The 14,410-nt window shown below is 44.5% G+C and overlaps 2 protein-coding genes across 2 annotated transcripts; both read right to left on the minus strand.

The window, feature by feature from the left end:
* On the minus strand, positions 5-3,179 carry LOC104710186 (probable LRR receptor-like serine/threonine-protein kinase At2g02780). Its single transcript, XM_010426747.2, has 7 exons — positions 1,652-3,179; positions 1,441-1,562; positions 1,120-1,366; positions 842-1,035; positions 703-740; positions 509-623; positions 5-423 (listed from the first exon to the last, which is right to left on the minus strand). Exons 1-7 carry the CDS (start codon positions 2,913-2,915, stop codon positions 169-171), a joined length of 2,235 nt encoding a protein of 744 aa, XP_010425049.1. The 5' UTR covers positions 2,916-3,179; the 3' UTR covers positions 5-168.
* Positions 9,002-9,604, minus strand: LOC104714915. The gene has a single exon (XM_010432383.1). The coding sequence runs from the start codon at positions 9,602-9,604 to the stop codon at positions 9,002-9,004; it is 603 nt and encodes a 200-aa protein (XP_010430685.1).

A 14,410-nucleotide genomic window follows, 5' to 3' on the forward strand; every position in this document is an offset into this window, starting at 1 on the left:
ATCATTCCGCAGATCTTTTGCTCTTTATTTTGATACAACAGATTACTAAGTTAGCTGATGATAGATATTACAGGTAATCTATGCAACTACATATTGACTTGTTTGACTCTTATCACTGTTTCTACACTTTTCTCTCTGTTTTTTGAACATTTTTTCTTGAGGATTTTGTCATTCATATATTATTGCCTTCATGGATGATTCGTGATTCCCGCTGCTTGGTCTCCATCCTTGCTGCACTTGAATTGTATACTGCAGATTCCATACAACATCTTCTATCGAAGGCCGCTTTGTCTGATCTTCACAAAGACAGTTGATAGCAAACTCTACTGTCGTCCTCAACGACTCATAAGCATATGATCCTTTAACAGATGGATCTGCTAAGCTGCTCAGTACTGATGGTTCATCTCTCAAACCATTCTCCAGCTGCAAGAAATAACATAGAGGTCAAATTCATAAACCATGTTGGATTAACTAAGATGAAAAAGGTTCTGACTGAAACAGAACAGACCTGAAGCTTCAAACTTCCCATCTCTGAAGATCCTGAAACTACTACTTTGCCTGTGATGATCTGTAGTAGTATCACTCCAAACTGGTACACATCTTCTTTCTCTCTATCTTCGTTACTGCACACAATTCACTAACAAGTTTCAGAACTTTATAGAAGAGAACACATTTTTATCATATCTTTAGAGATAGAACAACCTCCTAGGGTTTTTGGCTTGAGGGCTCTCTTCACCAACCTAGAAATGCCATGAAATTTTCTTAGACTAATCAATTAAAAAATATATTTCGGGGGTTACTGAACATAGGAGTCTAATTGAATTAGTCAAAGAATTTATACCTTGGTTGGTAAAGGAATAGTATAGCCACTGATTTTAACAGTGAGTGTTTCATCAAGCATAATATTCTCTATCTTCAAATTGTTCCCAAAGATCCCTGGTGCTACTCCCATGTGCAAGAACTGTATCCCTCGAGCCACTCCTATGGCTATAGCCATTCTTTGAGGCCATTTCAGTACTTCTTTTTTCCTACAGTCTGATTACAAAAATTCACATAATGAATAACCATTTGAATCTATAAAAATCTGAATATATTTCTGTTTTTCTTTCAGGTTATTACTTGTGAGAAAGTCCCTCAATGAACCACTAGAGATGTATTCTTGGACAATAAAGATGGTGTGTCCAGAGTGTTGATTGTGGTCTTGATTAATAGCGATGCAGTGTCCAAGAACGCTAACCAAATGCATATGCCTTAGCTTTGATAAAACTTCCATCTGTTGAGCTAAGCTTTGTGGCAAACTCTTCTGCTTCAGCTTGATACATTGCACTGTCACTGGTATGCCTTCTCTTAGACAACCTATGTAAAGCTGTTCGTAATACCAAATATATTAATTAATCAGGTTCATCGCAAGAGTCTCAAGTCATGTTTTTGTTTTTTTACCTGTTCTGCGAACAGGCTTGCTGCATCAAAGTCGTTAGTTGCTTCTTCCAATTCCTCCAAGGAGAAAACACGGTACGGCGGCAAACCAATCACTGCAGATCTCATTGTATGCGGTACACGTTCTACACTCAGAAAGAAACTGTTAATGGTTTTTGCTAGAGAAAGACTCACTTTCAAGATTTCAAAGTAAATAATAAGAGTCATCGCTTACTTGAATCTGGTAATGACTTAGAGCTGGTGGTTGTTGTGCTGCAAACTGAGACTTTATCAGAGGCATGTCTCTCATTGTTGTTGTTGGTTACCTCAGAACGATTTTCTTCTGATCTTGATCTTCTTCTTTTCAGGGCAATCAAAATCAACAGAACCAAAATTGCTGCAAGGATGACCGCACTGATGATTATTAAAATCACTAACCCGAGTTTGATTCTTGTAGAATCTTTCTCTTTAACCTTAGGGATAGGTTTCACAGCAATTGCTTTGCTTGCTCGGTTTTGACAGAAAGAAAGCGGACGCTGATACTTGGCATTAGGAGTGCCAGTCAAAGACAAGCAATTGAATGAGAAAAGCACTGTCTGATTCCTGAAACTCTTTGAAGAGTAGCAAGTAGGAAGCTTTCCGGTAAGGAGATTGTGAGAAACGTCAAAAGTTCTAATCTTTGAGGAGCTGCAAGAGGAATTTGGAAGTGACCCGCTTAACATATTTTGATCTAAACTGAGAAATTGAAGAGAAGGAAGCGAAAACAGAAACTCTGGAATCGACCCGGTGAATTGGTTGGAAGAAAGGTCTAAACTTTGAAGCTTATTCAACTTCTTGATCTGTTCTGGAATCTTGGATCTAAAGGAGTTGTTCTTCAATGAAACAGTGATGAGCTTACTTGGGAGTGAAGGAACTTCAGGACCGAGTTTGTTACCTCCCAAATGCAGTTCTTGAAGATTCGACAACCCTCTGAGATCATCAGAGACAAAACCCCAGAACATATTGTCTGTTAAAACAAGCCTTTTCATATTCTTCAAAGACGATATCTCTTCTGGTATCTTCCCGGAGATGAAATTAGAGCTGAGATTCAAAGATTCGAGAGAAGGTGATAACTTGGTGATGATTTTAGGAGAGAGAGAACCAGAAATCCCGAGAGAGGTAAGAGACAAAGTGTTTAAGCTAGAGAGCTGTGTAAGCAGAGTGAAGAGTTTATGAAAACTACCAGAGAGCTTACTGGTTCTGTTCCCGGTGATACTTAACTCTGTTACGTGACCTTTGAAGCAGACGATTCTGAAGGAATGAGAATGACGAATGCGGCAGAAGTTGGTCGTATCGGTCCATGATTGAAGAATCTGTGGATACTGTAGTTGCTTCTGGATTTCAAGAAGAGTTTTTGATTCACTACTTGAAGCTAGCTGAGTCTCGGATAGTACATGGGTTTGAAGAAGAAGAAGGAAGAAAGTGAATGAAAATACATTGATTTGAAGAGACTTCTGCATTTTCTTGGGAAAATTTACAGTGAATTAAAGATGTGTTTTTGGACTTAGAGAAAGAGACTCATTGAAAGTTTTTCATATTTTTCTGTGGAACAGAGACAGATCTATTGGGAAATTGAATGAAAACTTTTGGATCAAGAGATGTAGTATAAATTTTTGGGTAAAATGTATAAATTTTTTAGGAAGTTTTTCGTGTGGAAATTAAAAGAAAGATGAAGAAAAAAGCCGATTAAGGTGGAGGTAATAAATGCCATCTTTCATTTCATAAACTTTTATAATACTTTTTTTGGTTTGGTTGTTTGTTCATTACTGCACATTGCAGATTGCACAACCTAAGTTTGACAGACTGTTTTTTTAATGAATCCAAGAAGATGAAACTTTTGTATTATTATTTTAACAATAACAACTTCTATTCCACATGATATTTTGATCTAATTATTTGTTTTTAATTTAACTCAACTTGTTAATAACTAGAATACTTAGCAAAATGTCAAAAAAATTTGATACTAAAGACTTTCGCATGTTAACATTTGGAACCTTAATGAAATGTTTGTTTTTGTATTTTTGTTCATGTGATAAGTAATAATAACTCAAATGGTTTATTTAGTTCACAGCTAAGCCAGATGATAAGACCTAGACATTCAACAGTTAAACACTCTAATAATGATTCTTTCTTTGTTCATTTTCGTACATAGATTGATTAAACACGTGCTTTTGTTTTGTTAATATAAAACATCTGCATTTGGATTATAACATCTATAGTTAATTTGATCGAGATCGTTAATTTGATCGAGCTCGCCGCTATAGGCTGGGGGCTCACCTTATGGCGAGGCACCGCAGATTGGCCGAAGTCTGTCGGCTTTATCGTTTGGACGGGACTATTCGGGTCCTGAACGAAATAATCCCCGAGGGCTTCTATTTGGAAAAGTGGCGCATGACCGGGCTGCTTGCCGCGCGTGCGGCGTGCCAAGAGCTGGTGGCGAACATGGAGGTGCCTATTCTTTTGGAAGCCGACTGTCAGCCTCTCAAAGATACTGCGCACTTACTTACCGTGGACGTCTGGGCCTACCGGGCTTCTCTAGAAAGGTTAAGGCGGTACGCCAATTTTCTGGAGTCGGCTGGCCCGATTTTCCGTGAGAGGCACTTAGTTGAAGGCCCGTGTTCCTTTTTGGAGGACCTGGTGTCAAGAGGTGTTGAAGTGCCGAGGGAAAGACTGGAGACCCTGAGGCAATCTCGTCAGTTCTGGCGAACCGAACTGGATAAGGTAACGGTGGAGGAACCGCTGGCGGACGATCTGTCGGGTCCACGGCCTCCACTTCGTCTGCAGGACCAGCCCAGACGGTGATGGTGGAACTCTGACCGTTCCGAACTCCGAATTCGGACGGTTTTTTTTTTTTTTATCTAGGACCCTGAGTCGTAAGAGGGATTCTCTCCCTTTGCGTCTCTTTTCTCTCTTTTTTTTTTATTATTAGTCAAAACATCCAAAGCATGTAATGGGGATTAACTTAGTTATTGAATTTTGATTGGAATTATCAAAACCGCCATAAGAAAACTAAATGCAAGTGAATTTTGGATATTTTGGAAACTTTGCACACCGGCTTGTCGCCGAGTTGAGTAAGAATAAGTTTTTAAACTGAAAAAAACTTTATTAATATATTAGCTGCATTCGCTTAGTCTTTAAAAGATAAGGAATTGCCTATGTACCCCGAAGTGGGGATCAACCCAACCGTAGTTCGTATTACAAATGAAAGATAAATGGAGTTCGGATTCCCGAAAACTCCTAGACAGAGTCGTAACAACGACTTAGCTGTAGTAACGTTTTAAATGGGCCGCGTTCCACGAGTTTTTGATCCGTTCTCCGGCCATGGTTACGAGTTCGTAAACGCCGGACGAACTGCTCTAGATACGAGGTATGGACCTTCCCATCGAGCGCCGAGTTTACCGGCATTTACTTCCTTCGTGTTCTCGAAGACTTCTCGCAGAACCAGATCACCTTCGTTGAAACGCCGCTGACGAACAGTCTTATTGTAGTATCGAGCCGCTGCGTCTTGGTAGTGTTGCATCCGAACTAGAGCTTTGTCGCGCAATTCTTCGGCAAGATCGTTGTGGTCGATCAGCATCTCATCGTTAAGTTTGGGATTATCGACCATCATAGTGCGACGAAGTGTCGGGACTCCTGCTTCTGCCGGGGCAAGTGCTTCGAGACCATATGCGAGGGAGAAGGGGGACTGTCCTGTGCTCTGCCGCGGGGTCGTGCGGTATGACCACAGCACGCCATCCAGATGATCTGCCCAAGCTCCTTTCCTTCGACCGAGTCGTTTCTTGAGCCCGTCGATGATCGACTTATTCGTGGCTTCGGCTTGACTATTGCCTTGCGGGTATCAAGGAGTCGAAGTGCTGAGACGGATTTACCATTTCGTCAGGAAGCGTCTGGTGATCATCGAAGTGAATTGGGTACCGTTGTCGGTGACAATCTCGTACGGGAGTCCGTGGCGACATATGATGTTCTTCCATATGAAATTGGTCACGTCTAAGGATTGGATCCTTGTGAAAGATTCTGCCTCCACCCACTTGGTGAAGTAATCGGTCAGCACCAGGACATACTTCTTGGATTTGGATGCCGGCAAAGGTCCTATGGCGTCCATGGCCCAGCGCATAAAGGGATACGGAGCAGTGACGGTGTTTAGTAGTTCGGGCGGGACGTGCCGCATTGGCCCATGGCGCTGACAGGCTTCGCATTTGGCCGCGAAAGTTTCGCAATCGGCCATCATGGTAGGCCAATAATGTCCGTCCTTTTTGATTTTGAGAGCAAGTGCGCGTCCGCCAGAATGGTTGCCACCCTCGCCTTCATGCACTTCCATTATGATGCGTTCGGCCTCGTCCCGAGTAACACAGGTAAGGAACACTCCCGACGCACTCCGGCGAAATAGTTCCCCTTCCAACAGGATGTACCTGGCACTTCGAGCCTTCAGTCGTCAAGCCGCCCATCAGTCTGCCGGGACGGTGCCATCGGAGATGTAAAGTTTGATCTCGAGTTGCCAATCCTCGGGAGGCTCGGTGATGTCCGCCATATCTTCTATTGGCTCGTCGACTTCCATCGGGATTGGGTCGTCGTTGATGAGGGCGATTTGGCTGTCCGGATCAATGCTGGGAGCCTCGATGCATTCAATTGGAATGGTACGCCGTAACTTGGGGTCGGAGCGATTTGCCAGAGCTGCGAGGGCGTCGGCTGATACGTTCTCGTTCCGTGGGACCTTTGTCAGGGAGAAAGACGTAAATTCGCCGGATAACGTGCGGACCAACTGTCGATATGCCCCCATTCGCTTGTTTTTGGTGTCGAATTCGCCGCTGAACTGGCTGACTACGAGTTGGGAGTCACAGAAGACCTGCAGGTGTTTGACTCCAAGCCCCTGGGCTAGCCGGAGTCCTGCGAGAACAGCCTCATACTCGGTTTCGTTGTTCGACGCTCTGAAATTGAGCTTCAACGCCTGTTCGAGGATTTCTCCGGTGGGGGATCGGAGTATGAGTCCGACCCCGGATCCTTGATTTGTTGACGAACCGTCGACGAACATTGTCCATTGCTCCACTGCGGGGGTGGGGTCGTCAAGCTCGGGCGATAGTTCGGTGATGAAGTCACCAAGGACTTGTGACTTCAGACTTGGGTGAGAACGGTATTCGATGTCGTACTCACTGAGTTCGACTGCCCATTTCGCCATGCGTCCGGATTGGAGGGGGCTATGAAGGATGGTTCGGAGTGGTTGGTCAGTAAACACGACGATAGAATGCGACTGAAAATAGGGTCGCAGTTTCCGTGCTGCAACGATCACTGCGAGGGCCAGTTTTTCCAGCGTGGAGTATCGTGATTCTGCGTCGTTTAGTGCTTTACTTGTGTAGAAAATGGGCTTCTGGTCTCCGTGATCGTCTCGGACTAACACCCCGCTGACTGCCGAACTGGAAACCGAGACATAGAGATATAGTGTTTCGCCGTCCTCCGGTTTGACCAAAACTGGGTGACAGGTCAGATATTCCTTCAACTGACGAAAGGCGATCTCGCATTCCTCGTCCCAGTGGAAATCCTTATTCCCGCGAAGAAGTTGGTAAAAGGGGAGGCACTTGTCCGTTGAGCGGGCGATAAAACGGTTTAGAGCGGCGATCCGGCCAGTCAAGCGTTGTACTTCTCGCTTGTTGGTCGGTGACGGGAGACTAGTATAGCTTCGATCTGCTTAGGATTTGCCTCTATTCCCCGTTCAGTGACGATGTACCCAAGGAATTCCCCAGAAATTACTCCAAAATGTACACTTCATCGGGTTTAGTTTCATCTGGAATTGATCCAAGATGTCGAAACCCTCTGCCAGATGTTGGACGTGCTGTTCTGCGATCAGAGATTTGACCAGCATATCGTCTATATAGACCTCCATGGTTTCGCCGAGCAGATCCGCGAACATCATGTTTACTAAGCGCTGGTAGGTTGCTCCGGCGTTTTTCAATCCGAACGGCATCACTTTGTAGCAGTAGGTCCCCCTATCTGTGATAAATGCCGTTTTCTCGCGGTCGGCTGAACTCATGGCGATCTGGTTGTAGCCTGAGAAAGCATCCATAAATGAAAGCAACTGATTTCCAGCTGTGGCTTCGACGAGACGATCTATGTGCGGCAGAGGAAAGCTGTCCTTAGGGCAAGCTTTGTTGAGATCGGTGAAGTCAACGCACACTCTCCACTTACCGTTTTTCTTTTTGACCACCACCGGGTTAGCCAGCCAATCAGGGTACTNTTCCTTCAACTGACGAAAGGCGATCTCGCATTCCTCGTCCCAGTGGAAATCCTTATTTCCGCGAAGAAGTTGGTAAAAGGGGAGGCACTTGTCCGTTGAGCGGGCGATAAAACGGTTTAGAGCGGCGATCCGGCCAGTCAAGCGTTGTACTTCTCGCTTGTTGGTCGGTGACGGGAGACTAGTATAGCTTCGATCTGCTTAGGATTTGCCTCTATTCCCCGTTCAGTGACGATGTACCCAAGGAATTCCCCAGAAATTACTCCAAAATGTACACTTCATCGGGTTTAGTTTCATCTGGAATTGATCCAAGATGTCGAAACCCTCTGCCAGATGTTGGACGTGCTGTTCTGCGATCAGAGATTTGACCAGCATATCGTCTATATAGACCTCCATGGTTTCGCCGAGCAGATCCGCGAACATCATGTTTACTAAGCGCTGGTAGGTTGCTCCGGCGTTTTTCAATCCGAACGGCATCACTTTGTAGCAGTAGGTCCCCCTATCTGTGATAAATGCCGTTTTCTCGCGGTCGGCTGAACTCATGGCGATCTGGTTGTAGCCTGAGAAAGCATCCATAAATGAAAGCAACTGATTTCCAGCTGTGGCTTCGACGAGACGATCTATGTGCGGCAGAGGAAAGCTGTCCTTAGGGCAAGCTTTGTTGAGATCGGTGAAGTCAACGCACACTCTCCACTTACCGTTTTTCTTTTTGACCACCACCGGGTTAGCCAGCCAATCAGGGTACTGGACTTCCATGATTTGATCCGCCTTGAGTAGTCGTTCAACTTCGTCCTGGACCGCCTTGGCTCGATCCGGGCCCAAACGCCTGCGCTTCTGTCTGATCGGCTTGAACGTGGGGTCGATGTTGAGCTTGTGGCACATGAATTCGGGGCTTATCCCGACCATGTCCTTTGTTGACCAGGCGAATGTGGAAGCCCGAGATTGCAGGAAAGCGATCAGCTTAGTCTTTATGTTTTCATCAAGTTCGGCCCCGATACCGACAGTTCGCGAGGGGTCGGAGGGGTCAATATTCNGCTTCTGTCTGATCGGCTTGAACGTGGGGTCGATGTTGAGCTTGTGGCACATGACTTCGGGGCTTATCCCGACCATGTCCTTTGTTGACCAGGCGAATGTGGAAGCCCGAGATTGCAGGAAAGCGATCAGCTTAGTCTTTATGTTTTCATCAAGTTCGGCCCCAATACCGACAGTTTGCGAGGGGTCGGAGGGGTCAATATTCGCCTGTAGGATCCGACACTCCAGGGACTTGAGGCGATCGCGCTCCGGCTTTCAGGAACCGGTGAGATGGTCCCCGCTCTGTAATTGCTATGCGGCCTCCGTCTTCCTCTGCTTCTTTTCGATAACAGAGTAGACTCTGGCCACCCTCTGGTCGCCGTAAAGTGTGCAAATTCCTGTGGTAGTTGGGAATTTGAGGCAGAGATGGTAGGTCGATGGTACGGCCTGCATCGCGTATATCCATGGTACCCCCAAAATAGCGTTGTAGATTGGTGGTGCATCGACGACTGCGAACTTAGTCTTCCGGGTCACTCCGCCAGCTCGTACTTCTAGTTTTACGTCGCCCATCGACATCTTGGCGATCCCGTCATAGCCCGTCAGCGTTCGAGTTTCAGGTTTGAGTTGGTCTGGTGTGACGCTCATTTTTTCTAGCGTTTGCCAGCAGAGTACATTGACGGTGCTCCCAGTGTCAATCAAGACTCGTTCGACGTCGAAGTCGCCCATCGAGACTTCGATAACCAAAGGGTCTGAATGGGGGTGTTGGATCCCTTTAGCATCCTCCAAAGTGAATGATATCGGGTCCGAACAGAGTGAAGGCTCACTCGGAGCAGTTTTGAGGGCGCAAACTTGTCGTGCCCTCTTCTTTAGTCCGCGAACGGAGTCTGCGCAGTCCTCCGGTGGACCAAGTATCATGGTTATTCGTCCACGGGGAGGGGAATTGACCCGCTCCGGGTTTTGCCCCCTCTGTCGCTTGGGAGGGCCAGGTAGTTCGTCTACTTGGGCCTCTTCTTCTTGGTGGTTCACGACCGTTTGGTTGGCCGGCTGTTGGACTAGTTGGGTGGTCCGTTGTAGTCTCGTCCGCCGCCTGCACCACGGCCTCCATTAGATCGTCCGCCATGCCATCCCCTTGGCGACCTCTACCGCCACGGGCACTTTTTGGCTGGTAAGTAGCTTCGACTTCGCCTGAGAGATACTTCGCGTACAAGTAATTCTTCAGGTGGACGCACTCTTGTGTGGAATGACCGGGGTACATGTGAAAATCGCAGTAGAGTTCCTTTGGGTCAGAGGGCTGCTTCTCCTGATCGTCCATCTTGGAGACTGCGTGGATGACGCCTTTTTCCGATCCTGAGGTTCGTGGTGCTTGCGGGGTTCGTGGTGTTCGACCCGGTTTTTAGCTTTGGGGGGATGTGACGGTTGTCCGTCGTTAGTTTTTGCGGCTATTTGAGCCTCCTCCTCCTCATCGAGCGCGAATCTGGAAGCTCGATGCAGCGCATCGTCAAGGTCCTTGGGTTCCAGGATGTTGAGGTCCTTTCGTAATGGTGATCCGGGGATCAGGCCCTTTCTGAAGGCTGCCATTGCAGCGTCCTCCGGGACGTTAACCTTTGTCAGCTTCTCCTTGAATCTGTTCAAGAAGCTGGCGATGGGCTCTCCACGTTCCTGGGCCATTTCCCAGAGATCCGAACTTGTCACGCCTCGTTCGATGAGGATTCAGTAGTTTTTGAGGAAAGCCTTGGACAACTGATCGAAGTTGTCGATTGAGTTCAGTTCGAGCCTTGTGAACCATACCAAGGCAGGGCCGGAGAGGCTATCGACGAATAGCTGACAACAACCGGCGTCCCTCTGTTCGTCGGTGAACCGTGGCTTCGACATGGTTGCCATGAAGGATGTCATGAACTGGACCGGATCTTTGTCTCCTTGGTAGATTGGAAGTTTCAGCTTGACAATTGGCACGGCAGCCCTCGTTATCCGTTGCGTGAAGGGTGACTGCCGAGTCACCTCGACAATCCTATCGATCTCCGGGGCCGTGCTGATAGCTCGATGGAGGAGCGTGTTCATGCCGCTAATCTGCGACTTGATTTCCTCGAGTTCGAGGCAAGGTCCAGAGTTTGCGATGCGAGTGACCGGGGCGGCCGAGCTCTCCTGTATCCGTAAGCTCGGATTCATCGGTCGAATACTTGACGTGGTCCGAGGGGGAGGATTCCTCCGCTCGAATTGTGCATCCGAAAAGTCGAGACGACGAGTGAGACCGCCTAAGTTGGGTGCTGGCGATTGTTCAGCGGAGACTTGTGATGGGGTTGTTTGGGTTACGACGGCGTCGACTCTGCGGTTGGTGTCGGAGATCATCTGGTAGATCTCTTTCGTCATGGAGCCGAACAAGATTTTGAAGTCTTCCATGGATACGACCTGCGGGTTCTAGACCGCTGGCGTGGTATGAACAGGGAGGTTCCCATTTTCTGCGCCGAGCTGTTGCTCTGTTGCGCGAGCGTCTGCCTCGTTATGGGTTTGTCCATCGGAGGGCTCTGTGTCGATGTTGACTGGCTCTTCGCGAGTTCGCCCTGCATCTTGGCTGGTTTCCCCTTCAGATCTGACCCCGACTGGGAGTTCGGTGGAGGTTTGGGACAGGTTTGCCGTTGTGTTCACGCGGTGACGAGAGTACACGGCAGTGACAGGCCTGGTCGATGCACCGCCTAGTGTTGCGATGCTGTCCTGAGAAGGTGTGATGCCTGTGAGATCGGGCATGTCGGAAGTTGTGCGGTTTGCTTCGGAAACTTCGTTGACGATGGAAGACATTATTGCAAGGCTTCTTTAGGGAGAGTTTCCTAGAGAGTAACTTTTCTAGAGACGATTTGCTTCCCCACAGACGGCGCCAATTGTAGAAACTAGGTTTCCACAATGAATTTGTTTAAGAGGGGAAACAAATTCAATAAGATAATCTCTCTAGAAAATAGATCTAAACCTTGAAATTAGAAGTAAAGAAGAAGAACTCAAAGAAGTTAGGGTTTATTGCTAAGAACGAAAAGAGAACTCGGTTATTGTATTCGATTCTGGATGATTTACAATGGAGAAGTCTCCCCTTATTTATACATATTCGTAGATCGCTAAATATATTAACTTTCCTTAACGGACGAAGTGACATATGGAAAACTGCCTTATTCCTTGAGTCGGTCGCCGCGCCGAAGTGGATGTCGGTTCCTTCTTCTCCAAGATTATGCTTCATCAGAATTAACTCCTGATGACCTAATTGATCCCCTAACCGGATTCCCGGTTAAACAATCAATTAATACTTCTGGTTTAGTTCGGTATGTNACCGAAGTGGATGTCGGTTCCTTCTTCTCCAGGATTATGCTTCATCCGAATTAACTCCTGATGACCTAATTGATCCCCTAACTGGATTCCCGGTTAAACAATCAATTAATACTTCTGGTTTAGTTCGGTATGTCAGGGGTGCTGAATCCCGCACCAACATTTTGTTACTTGTCGGTGGTGAGAATGAGATTAAGAGATGTGTGTCGTGTTGTGTCCTATGAGAAAACGAAGCCATTACGTTTTGTGTCTTATCTTTTAAAAGTGTGTTAGAGATTCTACCAAATGTCGAGCTGTTTCTTTGTGTTCTGATGAACTGTTCATTTACTTTCTCTTTTTTTTTTTTTTTGGGGGTACAATTTCTACTTTTATTAATGATAGTGTGAAAAAGATTTATGGATTACATATACATACATACGATGAAGCACATGCAATGGCCTTGGAATAATCGTCACTGGGAAAGTATCATTTAATATTTTCCACAACATTATATATCAAATAATAGACATTTTTATATTCTTTTCCGATTTTTATTTTCTGAAATGCAGGTCTTTAATTTTATTATGGGCTTTCACGCTTTTTATACGTGAACTTTTTTTAGCCTGTACGTCTACATTTAGGCCCAAAAATATTTGTTGCAAGTAATACATAAAAAAAAAAAAAAAAATTGCTTAGACTATCTTCATGTTTACTATGCTTATTCCTTGCAAATGTTAATCACTAAGTTGATTTATTGGGTACAAGATTTGCTAATCTTCAACCTGTATGTAAATTTCTGATCGATTTCTTTGAAAAGTGATCATTTGTTGCCATAAGAATATCATTGTCAGTAACTTTATTCTAATTTTTGTTTTAATTTATTTGACATGATAAAGGGGTAAACTATAAATTATTTGTTTTTTAAATTAAATATAAGGAAAATAGACAGGTAAACAAAAAAAAACTGTTGTTATTTTTACCGTTAATCCTCTATGTATAAATGTTGCTATTTCATTTACATTTAATCACTAAAATCACATTTTTATTCAAATTCAAAATGAATTTTTTCCTCTGCTTTCTTCCTAGCTTTGTTCGTGGATATCGACAAACATGGTTTTCCAACATTGCAAGCCATTGGGAAAAGAGGAAATTGAATAATTAGGTTATCTTTTGTTTGTATCCTAATTTTAAATTCTAATATTTGAATTTAGTTTTTGAGTTGTAATAAAATTTTGAAATTTTCATGTCTAGATTTAATTTTGTAGCATGTGAAATCTTTTGATATGTGGAAATGATCATTGTTCATGTTATATGTCATTTACCTCCATAAAAAGATTTATGGTATGGAATTGTACAAAAGTTGTGAAAATATTTTCGGTTGATGATAGTAATGTTATTGCTCAAATGGTTACAAAGTATTAGTAGTTTATAGTTAAACCATATGGTATGACTCTAACATTCTAATAATATAATTAGAATTGGGATAGTGGGTGAAAAAAGTATGACTCTAATACGATTTACTAGAAAATGCCATAGTTAACTTTACTAAATAATATTTCTATGTAATAATACATTATTAACTACAAAAGAAATGAAATGATTCTTTTTTTCCTTTTTTAATGTCAGTGAAAAGGAGTAAGATAGACACACATAATTGATTATAGCATTTGCGAGTGCGTTTGGTTATGCATCGTTAAGGTATGCCCTGCGGCGAGTAGTAGGCTACTTTTCTTCGTTCATACCTACATGGATGTCGAGCTTCTTCACCTCCTCAGAGGATAAGGTGAGCAAAAGATTAGATGAAATGAGGGAGGAGTTTGCTGAAAAATTGGAAAGTGTGATCACAAGACTTGATGCAATGGATAAGAAGGATGAGGAGTTAGATAAAAATATGGATAAGTTACACAATACTTTTGAGGAATCAAAACATTTGCTGGGGAGAAAACTCGATGCCTACCAGTCGGACCTTAATGCCTTCAAAAGTACGGCAGCTACCAAAGACGATGTTAAGAAAGTAATGTCGGTGGTACAAATAGGCAGAGAAGAAGCTCAAGCAGGTAGAAAAGAAGCAGCCACCAGTGCAGCTGATACCCGAAGATTGATTGCAGCTGATACCCGAAGAATGTTTGGGGCATATCTTGTTGCAGCTGGAGCAGGAGCAGCTCCTTCCTTACCGGAGAGAAAAGTGGAAGAGGCGAAAGAGGCAAAAAGGGTATTGGAGTATTAATCAATCCCACATGTTTAGGGATTGATTTATTTGGTTTCCTTACATTGCTTTTGTATATTCGGGAGAATCATAGCATTTACGTCCAGAGATACATTACTCTGTATATATGTATGTGAATCATTTATCAATAAGACACAGCATTCATCATTTTGTTCATGGTATCAGAGCCTGAACCACAAAACCTCTAAAAAAAAAAAAAAAAAAAATCG

This window comes from Camelina sativa, chromosome 9, assembly GCF_000633955.1.
Source record: "Camelina sativa cultivar DH55 chromosome 9, Cs, whole genome shotgun sequence".
Lineage (NCBI taxonomy): Eukaryota > Viridiplantae > Streptophyta > Magnoliopsida > Brassicales > Brassicaceae > Camelina > Camelina sativa.